The 20,322-nt window shown below is 48.1% G+C and overlaps 1 protein-coding gene across 1 annotated transcript in view; it reads left to right on the top strand.

The window, feature by feature from the left end:
* Positions 1-20,322, top strand: part of TENM4 (teneurin transmembrane protein 4) — a 745,685-nt gene that overhangs the window by 673,515 nt on the left and 51,848 nt on the right. Inside the window, exons 22-25 of the mRNA XM_057553431.1 lie at positions 2,814-3,075; positions 5,639-5,906; positions 8,658-8,801; positions 11,470-11,719. Of these exons, the coding sequence (XP_057409414.1) occupies positions 2,814-3,075; positions 5,639-5,906; positions 8,658-8,801; positions 11,470-11,719 (924 nt within the window). The remainder of the gene's footprint in view (positions 1-2,813; positions 3,076-5,638; positions 5,907-8,657; positions 8,802-11,469; positions 11,720-20,322) is intronic.

Raw genomic sequence — 20,322 nt, 5'->3', positions numbered from 1 at the left:
CGGAGCACGAAGCCCAGGGAATGGAGCCCAGTGCTTTCCTCATCCATTATCTCATCTGTCTCATTAATAACCCTGCCAAGTGATGATGATCGTCACCTTCATCTCACGTGAGGAGATTGAGGCTCAGACAGGTGACGGAACTCACCTGTGGACTAAGTGGCAGTGCTCGGACTGGCCCTCACTGTTGGGGCTTCATCTGAGAAGCAGGCCTTCCCTTTGAGGTCAGTGTCACGCCCATGTCCACAGCAAGGTTTCCCTCCAGATGAGCAGGCCTGGCTCTTGGCAAGAGCCAATCACACCCCGCTGTTGGCTAGGCCAGCTGCCCCAACTGGCTCACGGCCTTGAGAATATGTCTTTTCATGTTTGTCTTCACTCCCTCCCCACGCTCATCCTGTCACGAAGGGAGCTTGTAAGTCAGGCCAAACTTCTGTTTGACAGTTAAGTGTTCTGTCAAAGTACAGATGCTGTTCAGTTCTGTTCCCTGGGTATTTTCCCCAAACCCTGGATATTCTCCTGGAAAGCCAAAACCTGAACTCTTAGTTGAAAATAAACACCTTCCCTGGTGTTTCTCTATTATTATGTATTGAAGAATGATGGTACCCAACTTCCTCTACTCGAAGGTTATGTGGGCCTAGAAGGGGCCGAGTGAAGAGCAGGCAAAACAGATGAAAAGCATCTGCAAAGGACAGACGAGTCAGGCTTTGGAGCTTGGGGACCCAGATCGGAGGGCGCCATCTACCACGAGCAAGATTTGACACTAGTTCAGTGCAAAATCCCTGCAGCTTCTAGAGGAGGGAGGAGCACGCTGGAGCAATGAGGCCAGTCCCACCAGGTGTGTTCATCAGAGATGAAGGTGAGGTCCTGCAGTGGGGTCTCTTAAGACCAACTGCACAGGTAAATGTCAGGTTGACTTACGGTAATAGCCAAAGGAAGAAGGAACTTAGGGTGTTTAATATACAGCCAATTCAGAAGAAATTGACAACATCACTCATGAGTTCATTCTATAAACTATAACCATCAAGCACTGGGCTAAGTTCTGGAACGGCTGAGAGGAATCAGTGTCCCCAGGCCTGAGAGTGAATGTATGATTCCAGTGCAATGTGATGTGGGCTGTTAGGAGAAGTGCACATGGTGCAGTGGGATCCCAGGGGAGGGGACTGGAATTCTGAGTGGGTAAGGAGTTAGCAGAAGCCCTCCATCCAAAAAAGCAAGATGAGGACAGGCCTTGAAAATGCATCCTAAAAGTAATAGCTAAAGGACTTTGTCCAAAGAGACATCACCAGGAGGTGGCAGGTGGACAGGATCACTGTTTTGCAAGTCCTAAAGGACTGTCAAAGGCAGAGGAAGACTAGTTTGAAGTCACCCCAGCAGGTAGAACATGTCCCAATGGCTAAGGAGCTATTAGGAGAGGGACCCAGGCTCAATTCCCGCCCCCCCAAAAAAGTCTGCTAACAGTCAGAACTAACCAAAGATGGGACAGTCCACCTGCGAACATAGCAAGCTCCTCATCACTGGAAATGTGCAAACAGGAACCAAATAGCCCCTTGATAGTGGTTCTGTAGAAGGAACTAAAGCATCAGATTCAGAGAGGGGACTAGGTCAGATGACCTAGCGGTTCAACTGTTACTTGATTTTAAGCTTTCTGTTTTGATGGGGTGGGGGAAGGACACAAAACTCTGGTCTGAATTAATCTTGTTGCACATCGAACATGGGGTCTTAAGTAGCAACCACACACTCTAGCTGGCAAAGCAGACCCAGCCTGCAGGACTAGTGACATACCTGGGCTTACACCTGGGCCTCCTTTCCCGTCTTCTATAACGTGAGCTCATCTGGCCTCTGACCACCTAGCTGCTGAACCCTCAGATCAGACGCTCAGTGTCAGAAACATGGAGTGTACAAGTGGGAACTCAGTTTCCTGGGATTTTTAAAAAAAAAAGGTCCATGCTAAGGCTTGGATGGGCAAGTGCCCTGCCAGGTTTGTCTGCAGGTGATGGGAGCTAAGATGCCAGAACCCAAAACAGACCTGCCAGCAAGTTTCTGGCCATCCCCAAAGGGCAATGAACAAAGGCTGGGTGACCAGCTCTCAGGGACACAGCCACGGAGATCTCATCTCAACTTGGAGGTTGGGACTCAGTCTTCTGGTTCCTCTTTCACTTCTAAGTTACTGTGATTCTAACTGTGCCCGTCTCTAAACTACCTTGCTATCTTGTAACTCCAAAGGCCTGGTTGAGTATCATAATCAGAGATAAAATTGCTGTAGAGTCATAGAATCCTAATGACTTAAGAATAATTTATTTGAACCTTTGCCTTTTACAGATGAGAAACTTGAGAATCAGACGGGCTAAATGACTTACCCAAGGTCACACAGTAGCCCACGGCAGAGCCAGGACTAGGCTTAGAGTTCTAACACCAGGGCAGGGTTTGTTCTGCTTTATTCTGATGAATTTTCACTGGGCTTCAGCTCTAAGAGGCCCTAAGTACCAGGAGCACCCGAGCAGAGGCTCATCAGCGGTCCCGTGTCCTAGCAAATGGCTCCCCAAAGCAGGTTGTTGTTTGGTTTTGGCAAATTCTCTACGGTGAATCACTTTCAAAACAATAATGCTTTCTGGAATCTCTATCACTGTTTGTGACCGCGGTCAAGTCTTTCAGGTTTTAGAGTCTCCCTCAACAAGTGCTCAGATCCTTCGGTGTAATTTTTTCTCCTTTCTCTGCCTCTCTTTCTCCTCCTTCCTCTGTTCCTCCTCCTCATCTCCTGCGTCCTTCCTCTCCTGCCCCTCCCTCTCCTCTCCTTCTCACCCTCCCCTCCCAAACAGCTTTGACTTGGTCACAAATGGCGGCATCTCCATCATCCTGCGGTTCGAGCGGGCCCCCTTCATCACACAGGAGCACACCCTCTGGCTGCCTTGGGATCGCTTCTTTGTCATGGAAACCATCATCATGCGGCACGAGGAGAATGAGATTCCCAGCTGTGACCTGAGCAACTTCGCCCGCCCCAACCCTGTCCTGTCTCCTTCCCCACTGACGTCCTTCGCCAGCTCCTGTGCAGAGAAAGGCCCCATCGTTCCGGAAATTCAGGTATACCCAGCTTTCTTAACTGCATTTCTCCATGCCTTTATTTCATTTGGGAGGTGGAGGAGGATCTCAGAGACAGGGGAAAGAGAGAGCCCATCAGCGCACCATCCAGACCCCAGCCCCCGTGCTGTGAGCCTGTGATGGCCACCCCCTTACACACTTAATACACATGAGCCCTGTAAAGTGCCTGGCACCCTCCAGCATATAATAAATTCCCACCCCCTCTCCACTCTGCCACCCAGTTCACTTCCACGTCCCCTTTCCCCAACCTCCAGTGTCTCCCCCGCCCCTCCTTATTTCTGTTAAAAATAGCGATGATAGTTTCCACCAAGAGGAGTGAGGCAGAGGGTCCCAAATGTTTGCGTCGTACTAAAGATTAAATGAGAAAATGTGTATGAGATACTTGGCACGATATCTGGCACCTACTAAGTGCTCAGTGAATTTTAACCATTATTACTATTGAGATTATCTTACACACACTGCCTTCATGCCAGTTAATGAGTGCTGTGGATCAAATCTATACATGCAAGTGCTTTACTTCATTATCATTAAAAGGAAGTAACTTGGAAAAATGCATTTTAATCTGATAGAAATCAAGATGGATTCTTTGCCTAACAAAGCTGTGTGGACTTGAATTTCTTCTGCCATCCCGGCCCAATTTCTAATGGCAGAAACGAAGCCTGGGGAGGAGGAGGGATGGCAGTGCAGAAACTGGGGGAGAAGCCCCAGCCGTCCCGCCGGCCTCATGAGAGCTCTGGCAACGTGCAGATTAATGATCTCCGGTGCTGGCGGAGCGGGGTGTTTAGACACGTTTGTGTGTGTATTTCTTGCTGGGCTAAGCAAGCACATCTCTCCGCTACGCCCTGTTGAGTGGCTTCAGACGCCAGCCCTCAAGAAGGAAACACAACCATTTCGGAATTCTCATTGCACCCACAGGTTGAAACCTCACTCCTTTTCAGACATTCAGCGCTTGTCTCCTGTCTCCACCACCAGGCTGACCTTTCTTATGGAATGCTTGTCAGTGGAGACAGAGCTTGCTGGGGAGGGGTGATTTGTTACTCAGCACTGGTTCAGCTCCAGCGAGACATCTTCCCAGGAGCAGGGACTTTGAAACAAATGAGGTGAAAGGTCCCCCTCTCTTTACAGTGCTCTCTGGGCTGGGTGTCTACGGGCCCAGCTGGGTCACAAACCTTGCTTATTATCAGATTCATGAAATACATGAAAACAAACTCTTGGGTTTTCCCAGTCCTGTCATTGGCTAGCCTTTGCAAGTACAGGGAGATGTACATTTTGAAGGGTATGTTAAGGAGAGTAAATATTTATGACAGCATCTGGATGGCACTCAAGCCCAGCTTTGCCTAGAACTTGTGAGCTGAAATTTAGGAAGCTTGCTTTGGGGTAGGCCCAATCCCGAAAATGTCGTGTGTTCAGGAGAGTGGGTTGGGGTGGGAGTTCACACCCATCTATGACATGGACTGAGAGGAAGAGGCTTTCTTTGTGAAGGCCCAGTTCCCCTGTGACCACGAGGGTAAAATAATCATTGTCCTTTTAATGGATACGTTAGCCTCAATTGATTTAACGTCCCCTTCTTGAAACAGAGCCCAGAGCATCAAGCCAATAAAAGTTCTCCACTTTTGCCATGTGCCTGGGCATCTTGGCATTAATTTCAACTTCCCATCTTGGAGCTGAGCCCATTGCACCAGTAGGTAAAGCACTGCCTTTCCCACCACTCTGCCCCTCTGGCACAGCCTTGGAGCACACAGACTCCGTGCAGCCCATCTGTCCTCTTTCTACTGATGAGCTGGGGGCCTTAGCTGCAGGTCCTTGGCAGCCTGTGTTCCCAACCCTGCATAATGGTTCGGTCCACATCTCTAGCCTCTGTTTACCTTCCTGAAGAGGAAAGCCACTTGTAACAGATCTTCCTTTAGGAAAATTTTGAGAGAGAAGCAGGCCTTCTCTCTGAGCCACCTGTCCACATCGGTCGGAGGGAACTTCCCAGTGCCCCCTGCTTCCAGCACCGGCAGCACCGTCATCATTAGTAACATTTACTGAGTGTCCGTTATGTGCTGGGCACTTTATGTATGTGACCTTACCCAGTCCTCAAACTAATCCAGTGAGGAAACAGAGATTCAGAGGTTCCGTGAGTTTTCTGGGATGACACAGCTAGTGAATGAAAGGTGACAGTATGATAAATACTTTACACGTGTTATCCTCTCATTAATGCAATGAGATGATCATCGTCATCCCTGCTGAAAGGAGGAACCCGAGGCTTATGGAGGCAGGGATGTACCGAGTAAGAGCTGCCCCGGAAACCAGGCCTTCTGGCTCTCATTTTCCTCCCATGCCCCTTCCTCCCTTCTCTTCCTTCCCCCCCTCCCTTTCACACTCCGCTTCCTCCTCTCCCTTCTTCTCAGTCTCCTAGTTCCTGCTCCTCCTCTCCCTTTCTCTCCTCCTCCTTCTCTGCATCCTCCTCTGCCTCTTGAACACCCAGAGTATGTGGGGCTGTGGCCACCTTCCCTCCACCAGTGATTCTGTGACCGTCACCTGCTGTGATCTGTCTCTCTAGGCTTTGCAGGAGGAAATCGCCATCTCTGGCTGCAAGATGAGGCTGAGCTACCTGAGCAGCCGCACCCCTGGCTACAAATCTGTCCTGAGGATCAGCCTCACCCACCCCACCATCCCCTTCAACCTCATGAAGGTCCACCTCATGGTGGCGGTTGAGGGCCACCTCTTCAGGAAGTGGTTTGCTGCAGCCCCAGACTTGTCCTATTATTTCATCTGGGACAAGACAGACGTCTACAACCAGAAGGTGTTTGGGCTCTCGGAAGCCTTCGGTAAGCCTCCCAGCCGCAGGCCTCAATGCCATCCTTAGAGAGACAATAAGACTTGGGGGGACGGGGCTCTTTTTCCACCTCCCTTGTTTCTTCTTCCTCCCTTACTTTTTTTTTTTTTTTTTTTAAATTTATTTATTTATTTATTTATTTTTGGCTGTGTTGGGTCTTCGTTTCTGTGCGAGGGCTTTCTCCAGTTGCGGCGAGCGGGGACCACTCCTCATCGCGGTGCGTGGGCCTCTCACTATCACGGTCTCTCTTGTTGCGGAGCACAGACTCCAGATGCGCAGGCTTAGTAGTTGTGGCTCACGGGCCCAGTTGCTCCGCGGCATGTGGGATCTTCCCAGACCAGGGCTCGAACCCGTGTCCCCTGCATTAGCAGGCAGATTCTCAACCACTGCGCCACCAGGGAAGCCCCCTCCCTTTCTCTTCTTAGAAATACCTAAGGTCTAGTTGGCCGTCAGGACCTTTCAGTGACCATCCATGACCTAAAAGAAAGTACTCAAAGACCTGCATGTGGAAAACTTGACCATTCAAAAAGAGGGTTACAAAACCAAAAAGGCCCTTGAAGAGCTCTGTGGTGGTATGTGACGGGCTGAAAGAGGCTGGTACCGCAGAGGTAGAGCCATGTGGACATTGCCCCAGCCCTGCCCACCCCCCCCAGCCTTTGGGCCTGAACGTACCCATTAAAAATATGGGAGTCTGGAGCTTCTGGGTTTCTTCAGTCTTATTGAGGTGCAGGAGCTAAGATTCTTCCCTCATCAGAAAGGCTTTTTGGCCTCTTTACCTCCTTGCCAATCAGAGAGTCCCTTTGTTGATGTTATTGCTGTTTTTCTCTAAGATGAAGCAGAAGGTGACTACAGCCTCACCTGGAGTCCCAGCCCCACTCGGACCTCGGGCTTCCAGGGCTGGCTGTGCTCATCTCAGCTTCCGGATGAGAGCAAGGCTCCACGAAGGGTTCAGAGCTGGATTGTTAGCAGTCCTAAGCCCTGCAGGGCTAGTCCTCCAAGCACTCAGAGTAACAGCCCAGGAAATCCCTCTCAACTTGAACCTCACTCCAGTTTCATTCCCTTTCTAGATTCGGCAAAGGCAGAGTGAGGAAGCAGACGAGAAGTAATGAAGAAAGAAAGAGAGAAAGAGAGAAAGAGGGAGGGAGGGAGGGAGGGCGGGAAGGCAGGCAGTAAGAGAGTGTCTGTTGAGCATCTGCTCTGGGTGATGTGCTCCCTGTACATTGGTATCTCGGTTAATCCTTACAACCACCCTGTGAGTCAGAAATTGTCCTCATATTCTGCATGAGGAAGCTGAGGACCAGAGAGGTGAGGTGACTTCCCAAGGCCACAAAGGAAGGAACCGAGCTGGATTTACCCAAGATCTCCCCTGTAGTTTTGCATCCTGCCCTACCCCATAGGGCACACTGGGAGCAAAGATGCCATCTGTCACTGTTTACGATCCCTTCTGTAAACCAAACTACTTCTATGGTCTCTTCAAAATCAATGAAGTCTTACTACCTCTTTAGATGAAATGAGCACATTTAGTGCCCACCAGCCAGTTAAGGTCTCTCTGCACAGAGATGTCAAGGGCTGAGGTTTGCTTTCCTGAGATGACAGGGGACCAGTAGGAGGCCAAGTGGCTGCTTAAGGGACTCAGGGTCATAGGGAAGAGGTCACAGGGACATCTTCCAGTGCATTCACTCCTGCCATAGCAGGCCAGCAATCTCTCAGGGCACCTAAAGGAAACTTTAAGGGGCTGCCCAATTGTTAATTCCTGTCTTGATCCTGTGATAGAGCATTGCCCAGTGGAAAATAGCATCTGCACAGAAAGATACTTGGAAGAAACGGCATTCTTGTCTCTGCCAGTTCCTTTCCATAGGGCAGTTACTGGGATTTTCACAAACCCAGCCTCAGGGAGCCTGCCATAGTTAGCCTGCCTCCCAGTGACCCAGGAGGCCTGGATTTATGAAACAAAAGCAAAACCAGGGATTTTCAAGTTTTGAGACCTCAAAGCACCTTCTAGCTTTCAGAGTTCCCTAACTGAGCTCCTTTTCCATGTATTCATTATAAATGATTTTTAATTTTTTTCTTTATTGAAGTGTTACCATGTTCATTAATAAAAATGTGGTAAGTGGACCAAAAAATAGAAATAAAGTCAAACATATTTCTATAAACAAATGCAACTACTTGTTAACATTAAACTTTATTTTCTTTTTTCATGTATAGTTTTTTTTTGACAGAGATTTAATACCGTATATAACCAGTCCTTTGAACTCAACATTACCCCGTAAGCACTTTTCCCCGTCACCCTGTGGTCTTCATAAGCATAATTTCCAGTGGCTGCATAATATTCCTCAGGTGGATACACTTGGTTTGCTCAACCTCTCACCCCCTTTGGACCTTTAGGTTACTTCCAACTTTCCACTATTATAAATAATGCTGCAGTGAAGGCTTTAGTGCCTAAAGTATTTTCCATACTAAAGATTATTTCCCTGGAATCGATTCACCTGGGTCCTTCACCTGGATCCTTCATAAAGTATTTAGAACATTTGTTTAATGTTTCCTAATGATGTACGATTGCTCTCCAAAAAAGGATGTTCAGGCTCAGCCTCCCAGTGTTAGTTGCACATAGGTCTGGTTGCCACTTAGGAATTTGATCCTTCTTCCTTTTCTACCAAAGACAAGCAGGGGCCTTGCATGCAGATCTAAAGCCAAAGAAGAGGCTTTGCTCACCTGTGCATTTTGTGCGTTTTGTTTTCTACAGTTTCTGTGGGTTATGAGTATGAATCCTGCCCAGATCTGATCCTGTGGGAAAAAAGAACAGCAGTGCTACAGGGCTATGAAATCGATGCTTCCAAGCTGGGAGGATGGAGCCTGGACAAACATCATGCCCTCAACATCCAAAGTGGTGAGTGGATTAGTACAATTCCAGGAACCAGGCCGCGGTGTGACCCTTTTCTCATATGCTTTGTTCCCTGCGAGGCAGAAAACACACACTTCAAATTACATAGTCTTATACGTGATCAGTCAGTCAGAAACGTTAATACAGATATTCCTTGGCTACCTTGTCACTGCTAGGCAGTGGGGATGCAGAAGTGAAGGGCTTCAAGGGTTTACACTCTGGGTGAGACAAACACTTCCCAGGCAGTTTCCACGCTGTGCCAGGGACGGTGCTGTCACAGAGGGGAGCCGGGGACACTCTGGGGGCTGTAGAAGAGGAGCACCTGACTCAGCTTCTTGGTTCAGCAGGGTGTCTCTTGGGAGAGAACTTCTGAACTGCGTCTCAAAGGGTCTATAGGATTAGCCCTGTATGTCAAGGAGGGAGAACTTTGTAGGCAGAGAGTACAGCATGTGCCAAAGCACTGAAGCTTGAAAGAAGAGTAATTGGAGAGAAGGTTCATTGTGGTTTGAGCAAAGGGTGAAATGAAGGGAATAGCAAAAGCCAGAGCCGGGGGCTTGAGCAGCTGGAGCCCCAGGTAAGAAGATTAGAACTTCCAACTCCGTCCAGAGGCAGATCTCAAGCCTCTGAAAGGTTTAACGCATGCAAGTGACACAGTCGGATCTGTAGTTTAGATAGCCCCCTCTGACTGTGTCCCAGGATGGGACAGGTAAACATGGTAATGATGTCAGATCTCTCCTGCCTAATCTGTAGATGCAAAAATGCTTATCAAAGCCACTGCTTTGATGTTTGGGGGGTGTGGGAATTGAAAAACTACTTCTAAAGTTTATAATAAAATAAAGATTTGTAAACAGATAAGGCAGTCTTTAAAATAAGAACAAAAAAAGAGACACTTGCCAGATGTTAAAATATCTTAGGAAAACTGTAACACTTAAAACTGTGTGGTGCTGTCACAGGAACAGAGAAATAGATTCCATGGGATAGAACAAGGCACCCAGAAACTGACCTGTGAGTAGTCATTAGGACTACGTTTGGCCATGAGTGTCAGAAAAGCCAAAATAACAGAATTGCAAACAAGTTAAAAGTTTGTTTCTCACTCACCTGAAAGTCTGGAGGTAGGTGATCCAAGGCTGGATCTTTAGACCTCTGCAGTGTTGTTCTACTCAGGCCTCCATCCCCAAGGTCATGGTCCAAGGTGACTGCTTCAGCTCCAGCCTTCACATCTACTTTCCAGACAGCAGGAGGGTGGAAGAGGACTGAGAGCAAGCCCCTTCCATTGTAGGGACACCTCCCAGCAGCTGCCCACACCACTTCCACACCTTTAACCAGTTACCTGCCAAGTGTAGCTGCAGAGGGAGCTGGGGATTGTAGTCAGTTCCAGACAGTCACATGTCCAGCTAAACAGCACAGTTCTATAACTACAGAAGAAGGGCAGGGTGGATAGGATACAAGTTCCTGCCACGCACCATGTATACATGGTATATGGTAGAGGTAGCATCACGTGTCAGCGGAGGATGGATAGGTGTTTTAGAAATTGGTATTGGGGGAAATGGGCTCAATGTGTGGAGGAAAAAATTAAGTTCACACTGTACACAAAATAAATTTAAAAGTTTGATTAAAGAGCTAAATTTGAAAGATCTTTAAAGTGAATAGAAGAAAATACAGGAGAGTATATTTATGATCTCAGAGAAGGATTACCTAAAACCCTAAAAAAAGCACGAACATTAGAATTGAAAAATGGTTGATTAGACTACGTAAAAATGAAAGACGTTTGTTCAATAAAGGGCAAAGCTAACAGATGACAGCCTGGGAGAAGATTCTTGTGGCCATAAAAACCAAAACTCACTCAAAGCTTCAGTATGGAAGGGGTGAGGCCGGAGGCAGAGAGTCCAGTTAGGAGGCTGTAACAACAGTACAGGAGTTAAAGGATGAGCTGGGCCTGAGAAGAGACAGTATAGATATGGGATGCAGTTTGCACGCCATTGAGGTCAATCCCTTCATTTTGCTGGTGGGGAGACTGAGGCCCAAGGGCAGTTAAAGCACTGAAGAGACCCATGCAAGCTCTGGGATCAGCCCATTAGTATCAAAATCAGGTAAAAACCCCAGTCTCTTGACTCCACCTCAGTGAGAAGAGTCTGGGAGTTTCACTTGTGTATTTCTATGAACATTTACTGGTATCTACTCTGTGTCAGGTCTGTGCTAGGCCGTGGGAATACAGAAGGGAAAAGACATTGTCTCCGCACATGAAACGGTCTCACTCTAAAGAGAGAAAACAGATAAGTGCAATAAAGAATTCTGTGCTGTGATGGAGACGTAGACTAGGCACGTGAGGTGTGTTCAATCTATTTGAGAGGCAGCGGAGCTGAATGATTCAGAGCCTGGACTCAGAAGCGCTTCTACTGTCATCTGTGTGATGTCAGGTCTCCCCTGTTAATACAGGGAACATAATGGTAACTGTCTTACACACCTGTCATGGGAATTCAATCAGCAAAGCAGTGTGGCCTGTCCAGGACGACCTGGGTTTCGTTATGGGGTGAGGCAGCCTTGGAAGATGAGTCTGGAAATGGTAGGCAGGGATCTGGCATTCCTTGCAAAATCAAGGCGACCCTGTGGCCGGCCACAGGGGAGAGCCGTCTCCTGCTCCATCGGTGATTCTGTTCTTCTGTCCTTGTTCCAGGCATCTTGCACAAAGGGAACGGGGAGAACCAGTTTGTGTCTCAGCAGCCGCCTGTCATCGGGAGCGTCATGGGCAACGGGCGCCGGAGAAGCATCTCCTGCCCCAGCTGCAACGGCCTTGCTGACGGCAACAAGCTCCTGGCCCCCGTGGCCCTCACGTGCGGCTCCGACGGGAGCCTCTACGTGGGAGATTTCAACTACATCCGAAGGATCTTCCCCTCCGGGAACGTCACCAACATCCTGGAGTTGAGGTATGTAAGGGGAGGCCTTCCTCACGGTTCCTAATATGTCCCTTTGCCATCCTGTGGGCCCACCTGGCGTGACCCACCAGCCCGAGAAGGAGACAGGACAGAGCCTCACGTGTCACTCCCCAGAGGCCAAACTGTGAGCTGGGGGCTCTGGGGAAGCAGGTGCTGCTTTTCACGGGGCACTACAATGAAGACAAACTGCCCTTGGGACAGGGAGATATCTTGGCATCCAGAGGATGTAGAAGGCTGCCGGCAACCGAGAAGCCCTTGGAAGCCCTTGAATCTTTTTTCTGTTTCCTGGCACCAAACTGATTGGAATTCGTCACATGAGTCTTTTTTTAAGGACAAGGGATGGGGTCACGGACTAGGCCCTGGTGCCAGTGTCACCAAGCCTGGCCCTGTTACTTAACACGCGTCGGAGTTAGGAGAAGTTCCCTGCAGCTGCCCCATACTGAGATAAGGCCCACGGGCTGCTCCTAAGACGCAGAGGTGCAGCAGAGCCAGCTGTCAGCCTCTCCTTGTCCCCACTCTGACCATGAGGGATGGAGCACAGCCACACTCACAGCTCGGGGAAGGGCCTCATATGTTGGATGTCTCTACGCCTCCCTAAACCAGATCTTTTCGGAACCAGACCACTGTCACAGGGTGGGTTCCAGGGTTATAGAGAAGCTGTGGTTAGAGACGGGGGAGCCCCACTCTCCCTTTCAGGAGAAATTGTACCAAGTTCCTCACAACTGTTTTAGGGATTGGGATCTGCCCATCTCCTGGGCTGGGGTCCACGTGAGCAGGACAGGCCCTCGAGCTGGAAAGTGGCCAGGGGAAAAGGAAGCTCTCTTTTTGCGAGGCCTCTTCTATTTGCCTAGTATAACAGTTCTGCAAGATATGTATTACTATTGTCCTGACAAATAAGATAAAGGAGACTCAGGGAATTTAAGGAATCTGCCCAAGGTCCAGCTTGGCAGGCCCAGCCCAGAAGGCCATCACGCAGTCTGCCTCACCCAAGAATTGTCACATGGCCCGGTGAGGACCACCGTGGCTGAATGCCATGTTTAGTTATTCCCGGGAGGTAAGTGCCCGCTGATAGTCTCACTCTGCAGCACACACGAGAGAGGAGGGGAAGGCTCACTGGCTGACCACAGCTGTCACGGCCCTCAAGATGAGGGTGCTGGTACTCACCGACCCACACAGGGATGAAGGAATGAGAAGGTCTTTGGCCACGAGAAAATCAGAAGCTCACATTCTGTAGACTCACAGGAAATCAAGTATCAGGCTGAATGAGAAGCAGGCCACTGATGGGATATTATCTGCCTTTTTTTCCTCTTTTATGAGTTTGACCAGTGTAGACATCTGCCAGAGAAGAGGGAACTCTTGAGTGTATTTGCTTTAGTCAGCTGCTCATATTATCTTTCTCTTTCCCATGCCATGATGGAAAGAGCCGTGGGCTACGGGGTCATCCCACCTTGGCAGAGAAACTAGAACTGGACCACTTACCCTCTCTGGGCCTCCATTTTCACATCTTTTAAATAAGAGACCCCCATTTTCCCTGTCTCCCTGCCACAGCTGTGGGGAGATCGTGAAAGACAGTGGGCAAGGAAGGGAGGAGTAAATTAAATTGGGAAAGAAAAACAAATTTGTCGACATACTATTATCTTGGTATATTTTCTTCCAGTCTTTTTTCCCAGGTCTGTTTCTCTGTGTCACCCTCTCCCTTCTAATTAGAGTGTATCTCCAATTCTGTATTCTATTCTGAGGAGGATTGTGGTGGGCTACGCAGGTTTGAGTACCTCTCCATCAAGCAGTGTGCACACAGAGAAGCAGCTTTGAGTGTGTGTATCTCTGGGAGTGCTTCTCTGTACAGGGGAGGGATTCGACTATTCCAGCCTCTGTCTTACCCTGGTGAAAGCAGCCTGGGTCAACCTCATCCTCTTCCCGGAAGTCAGCAGTGTTGACGCAGGTGAAACCATGCCTCTTCTGTGATACGTAGCTGCTTATAAGTGAGCTCACTGACAAGTAATAGCCAATATGAAATATATCAGTGTCAGAGCGGCTAAGTCTTTATTTATTATAATATTGTACAGGACCATTGCTGTCAAGTTTTCAGGCTGCTAATAATGCTTCTAACCCTGCTGCTAACACTTCATTCTTTCTTCTATTCCCTGCTCTCCTGTCTTCTGTCAGAAATAAAGATTTCAGACATAGGTAAGCCAACCGGTGGAGAATTTCCTGTCTCTCCCCTGCCTTGTTGCATGCTGTATGGTAAGCTGCACCTGTCAATTTCAGATCGCTCAATGGCAAACGAATCCTGTGTGATTGGATCGGATCGGGGGTACATCAGCTACAATGAGAGAAAGTCATTAATAATGGTGGGGGTGAGTGGGGAGAGCCTGAACTCCTTTCATCTCTACCAAAGTGCAGCACTTACTCTGGTAGTTTGTGGACATGACAGACTGAGTAATAGGGGGAAATTTTAACCTTGGCATAGTAATTTGAACACCCCAGTCTGCTTATCCTCAGAATGAATGAGGACATTATCCTAACTGTGTTGAGTGACTTGGAGGGTCACAGTTGGGGAGTCCTGAGAACGTCTGATTCAGGCAAAGATCCTGGAAGAAGACAGGCTTCAGATTTGTATTTCTGTGGGCATTCCAGGTGCCTTGGCTTTGGAGGCTGGGTTGCTAGGGGACCTCTCCAGAAGGTCCACCAGCAAGGAGAGAATGGGGGAATTTCCAGACCATACAGACCACCCAAAGGGAGCAACCCCCAAACAGGAACTTTGTCACAGAGTAGATTTGTCGTGTAGGCTCACAGTGACCCTGCGGCAAGCAGAAGTGGTCCTCGTCAGACACACCGAGAGGAACGTCTGCCTCTCAGCATCCCCTGTCATTGTGGCGCTCGTCTGACTCCTGGGTAATGGTCAGGGTCCCCAAGCCTCAGAGTCCCCAAGCCTCACACACATCTGGGTGACTTGAAAGTAGCCATGGCAGGTGGGGATGTGGCTCGCACTGCTACCCAGGTGACTCTCAGTTATCCACGTGCGGCTCAGATCAAAGTGGCACATGGGGTGGTGCTTACTTGGGACAAGGATGGTAGAAAGAGTCAGACAGACCCAGAAATCCAATCATGTTTATGTCCATGTCTATATAGTTATTAATGTAATTAACAACTATATAGATGTAGTTAGATATAGTATTAATGTAACAATCATATATAGTCTTTTAAGATAATAATAATAATATGTAGAGAGCATTTAATGTGTAGCAGAGAGGGGGTTAAGTGTTTTACATGGATTATAGCAGTTCACCCCCAAACCACCCTGTGAAGTAGGTATTCATGATACACCCAATTTACAGATGAGAAAACTGAAGCTCTCCAACTGTGTGACCTTGAAAAACTTATTTCATCTGTCTGATCATTAGTTTCTAACTTGAGGATAATAAAATCTCCCTTGGAGAGAGGAGCACTAATGATTTATTATTATTATTACTATTATTACTATTATTATCATCATCATAACAATTATATGATGATGATTATGTCTCCATTTTTCCCCAAAAAGGAATTCAGTCCTCTTACAACCAAAGACACATGTATTAAAGTAAATTACATAGCGTTTGGGAGCAAGAGAAAAAAGGAGGAAACACATATATGTGATTACACATCAAATAAGACTCTGAGCTTCCTGGAAGCCAGATTAAACAGGGAAACATAATTGTTTTCATGGTTTACATCATCAGAAATGGGAAAATATGCCCACTTCTAAGCAGAGGAATATTTTTTCCTGACACTGGAATAGAAAAGAGATTTCCAAAGATCTTTGTATGGATGATACTGAACTATGAATTGATATGTGCCCTCAAGTTCAGTTTTATAGAAAACACAGTACATTTCATATGAAAATCTTGGATGAAAACCTAGCATTTATCATTAAAACCTCCCCAATCAGTGTCGGTAACTGCCTGGGACACAGCCGGGATACAGGGGGACCTAGCCAGCAAGAGTTAGAAGCCAGGGCACTTGTCCAGCTTTGCTGTGTATTCGTGCGGCCTTGGGCTGGTCACTTAGCTTTTCTGGTTTCCAACTGCATCATCTATAAATTGAGAGAGTTGTGGTTTTGGTACCTTTTGTTTCTGACTTTTAGCAATCTTTTGATGTATCCATGGTATGATTTCAGGGCTGGATTCCTGCCCTCTCTCAATTCATTGTTTTCTCACGTGCTAAAACCTATTTCGAAAGTGAACCAAAGCGGAAGGGAAAAACAGAATTGTTTTTCTGCCTTCCAGTTTTCTAAAGGCAATCAGGAGGGAAAAGACCAGGGCTCCGGCTCTGATTTTAACTGGTACCTGGATATTGGTAAATCCCTTCCTCTCTCAGAGCCTTAGTGTTCCCATCAGTAAATGCCAGAAGTAGATTAAAGAAATTCTAAAATTTTGTCCTCTTCGTCCATTAGCATTTACTGTTCCAGCTGCTCCCAGGGATAGCATTTGGCTCCAGGCTGATGCCCTTAGCCTGTGGGTGTGTGTCTCCTTCTTTGACCTTTACAGCCTCTAATTCAGCCCACCATACTGGACATGCTCAGCCCAGAGACCCCCACCCTGGTCCTTTGGGTATCTTCCTCCCTGCGTCCCTTCAGGGAACAAGGATCCTCGCCTCTTCCCAGATCTCTCCCCTAGGGTCACGGAGGAATGTCTGAAGCCTGTTGTTCAGAAGTACATTTGAACTCAGTTCTCCATCAAACCCAGCCACACAGATTATGTTAACTCTGAGACAGACCTTAATTACCTCGGAAAATAGGTTAGACAGACAGTATTAAGTATGACATACTTGTCTTTCCCATCGTGCAGTAACATAAATGTTCTGGAGGTTTCGTAAGGTGACCAGCTGCCATTAATTGGGCATTTTTATTTTTTAATAGAACAGGCACTGTGCTCAAAGATTTACCTTCTTTATAGAATTTTGTCCTCAAAGTAGCCCTTTGAAATAGATGTGATTATTCCCATTTCTAAGATGAAAAAAACTGAGGCTCAGAGTAATGAAGTAATTTGCCCAAGGTCACCTACCAAGTGGGTAGTGGAGCTGGTATTTGAAAACCATGTCTGTGTGGTTCCGATGCTCAAGCTCTTCCCTCTTGTTCTGAGAACCAGTGAATCAAGTTCTGCCAGAGCTGCTACATGACGTGGGCAAAGGACGCTCCTTTGCACAAGCGGATCTTATTCTGAGACAGAGGGAGAATGCTCACTCCCAAGCAGGGAACAGATTGCCTTTCGTCCCAAGAGACTTCTGGGCTCACAGCTCCTACTAGGAAATTCCCTGCATTGTCCAGAAAGAGGGCAGAGTGAGGCTTCACTGCAGCTCATTAACTTCAGGATTGCTACCTTATAGCCTCTAAGATTTTACGTAGCTTCCAGAGATACCAGGCTTATGTTTAAGGAAGTAGAAAAGAAGGACCGTACTCTATGCCCAGCCCTCCTCAGGATACTGGGGATCAGAATCGGATCAGACGCGGTCCCCTGTCCACAGAACCAGGCGTGGGGTCTCAGGGGGTAGGCCGTCTCCCGTCTCATGCATTTATGGCTTGCAGAGTATTCTAAGTAAGGCCCTGCGCCTCCAAGTACAGATAAGCAACATCGGCATCCTCTGAGAACTTGTTAGAAATACAGGCTCTCAGGCCACACCCAGAACTGCTGAACTGAAATCTTCCTTTTAGCATGATTCGTGGGTACGTTAAAGTTTGAAAAGCACTGCTCCTAAAGCCATGGCTTCCAAATCTAGCTGTGCCTCAGAATCACTGGAGTGATGTTAAAGGGACAGATGCCCAGGCCCTTCGGATGTGATGGGTGAGGCTTTTTTAAAAAAGCTTTCCAGGTGAACCTGATGTGTAGCCATATTGAGAACCATCACCCTAAGACCCTTAGCGGTGGATGTTTCCTGTCTATAATCCCAGAGAGGCGGATCATCATTCACTCACTGATTCATAAATTCAGTAGGCCTTTCTGGAACACTAACTCTGCACCAGCCCAGTGCTAAGCACCAGGGCCTTGAAGCCAGGCCCTGCCCTTGAGGAGTCCAAGATGTCCTTGAGGAGACAGACAACTAAGCAGAAAAGGGTCTTAAGGTGCTAGAAGTACTAAAAGTATAGTCTGCTGAGCGTCTCGTGGGACCACAACAAAAGAAAGAGGGCAAAGCAGTGTCCCAGGAATCCAGGAAAGGTAGGTATTCCAGATGAGGTGATGCTGGAGCTAAATCCCAAGAGATGAGCAGGTGCTCTGGAGAGAAAGGCAGGGGAGCTTTCTAGGCCCTGGGAAGCAGTGTGGGGAAGTAGAACGAACACAGACTTCAATGTCCAGCAGATCCGAGATGGAAATCCACCATGCCACTTAGCAGGTTCTGGCCCTGCTCAAGTCACCTTGCCTCTCTCATCTCATTTCTAAAAGTTTTTTTTAAATAAATAAATAAAAAGCACCTGCCTTCTGTGGTAGTTGTAACGAAAATGAGGTCGTGCGTATAAAATGCTAGCACAGTGTCTGGGACAAATCGGCACCCGGAGGTAGCAGCAGATGCTTCCGTACCAGCAGCGGGCAGCTCTGGTCGCGCTGCTCCTGGGAGAGGTCCAGGCTCCCGGTGCAGGTGGCCTGAGGAAGAAGTGAGCTGAAGATGATCCAAGAGCTCTCTGCCAACTGGAAAGGGCTGTTGAGCTGGATAATTTCATTTGATCCTAATGACAATCCTGTGAGCAAAGCAGAGCAGAGATGGCATCATTCGACCCTGAGGGACCCACCGCTTGGACGATTTAGGTGACTCGCCCAAGGGAGAACCCACATCCTCTCGGTTCAAAGCTAGTGCTTTCTCCCCTGCACTTAACTGACCCCCCAACCGCAAATTTGTCCTTGAGCGCAAAAGAGGGGGCCACGGGACAATCCTGACAATGCCACCCTCTTCTGGAATTCACGGGCCTGAGAAACGTCACCTAAGTGGCACTTCTCCAGGGCAGTGCAGAAGGACATGAGCTGAAACCTCGGGGGGCTAATCTAAGTGGACAGGGCCCCCCACCATACTCCCTCAAGGACCTATTTTCTGCCAAGGTGGATAGCACCCATTTATCATGAGTGATAACGCGAAGAGATGAAGTAATCACCCCCTCCTCCAGCTGTCGTCAGGAAGCAGAAAGATCAAGGCTGCCCCAGCATTGCAGAGTAGGATCTAAGGTCACTGCATTTTATTTAGCCAGAATCAGTGTCATCTGGGAAGATTAAATCTGTGTTGCATTATAGGGCTAGTCACAGGGGACATTTCAAGAGAAACAGGACCTCTCTCCTGTTACCACCACCCCCCAAAGGAGAAGTAAAAAAAAAAAAAAGCTAAGTAATTTGATTGAAAATACTGTTTAAATAAACTAAAAATGGAGAGTCCGTCCACTTATGGCTGCTGTGGGCTAGAAGGCACCAAGCTGAACATTGGAAATACAGAAAAGAATAAAACCCCGTCTCTTCCCACCAAATATTGACAGGATTTGGGAGACAGACACATAAATAAATAGCCACAGCATTATGTTGTGTCCTGTAACCCAGATATGAACAGATATGAATCTCAGGGAAGGTTTCCCAGCAAAGGTACCATTTGAGCTGACACCTGAAGAATGAGTAGCAGTTCAGCAGGCTAAGAAAGGGAGGGGGCTTCCCTGGTGGCGCAGTGGTTGAGAATCTGCCTGCCAATGCAGGGGACACAGGTTCGAGCCCTGGTCTGGGAAGATCCCACATGCCGCGGAGCGACTGGTCCCGTGAGCCACCATTACTGAGCCTGCACGTCTGGAGCCTGTGCTCCGCAACAAGAGAGGCCACGACAGTGAAAGGCCCACGCACCGCGATGAAGAATGGCCCCCACTTGCCGCAACTAGAGAAAGCCCTCGCACAGAAACGAAGACCCAACACAGCCATAAAATTAAAAAAAAAAAAAAAAGAAAGAAAGGGAGGGCACAGGGTATTCCCCAGAGCAGGAAGAACAGGGACAAAGAGGCGTGATGGCGCATTTGAGGGACAAGTTGTCAGAATGTCTGAGGACAGGGTGTCTGTGAGGAAATGGCAGGAAAGAGCCTGGGAGGGTAGAGCAGCAGCCCAGCACGAGGGGCCTTGTGTGCTGCCAGGCTGGGGGGTCTGAATTAGCCTGTAAGACATGGAGGGTCCTGGAAGGGAAAGCATTGAGGTGACGTGTTGGGTTTGGGGTTAGATCAGGGAGGAATGGCTAGGGGAGGACCCGGGCTGCAGGCAGAGACCTGCCCTTTGTTGAGGAGGTCATGAGACAGTAGGGTCAGGACTAGAGAGGCAGGACAGCTGGAGAAGATCATGTGGTCTTAGTCGTATTCAGGGAGAGAAAACAGGAAGGAAAGCCTTGAGTGTGGAGGCCTGGCCAGTCCCCAAGACACCACCCAAAGCAAGGGGTGGGTGTGATGAGGAGCAGTCAGACTAAGACCTTCAGAGAACCTGACCCTGAAGATTAAAGTGCCTCAGTCTCCATATGTAATTCAAAACACACTAATCCGTAAAATAAAATGTTGTTTTTCAAAAGGACCCAAAACTTGCATGCCTGATGAGATGCAAAATAGCTTCTTTCTA

This window comes from Balaenoptera acutorostrata, chromosome 9, assembly GCF_949987535.1.
Source record: "Balaenoptera acutorostrata chromosome 9, mBalAcu1.1, whole genome shotgun sequence".
NCBI lineage: Eukaryota > Metazoa > Chordata > Mammalia > Artiodactyla > Balaenopteridae > Balaenoptera > Balaenoptera acutorostrata.
This window is presented reverse-complemented; position numbering and strand designations above follow the sequence as displayed.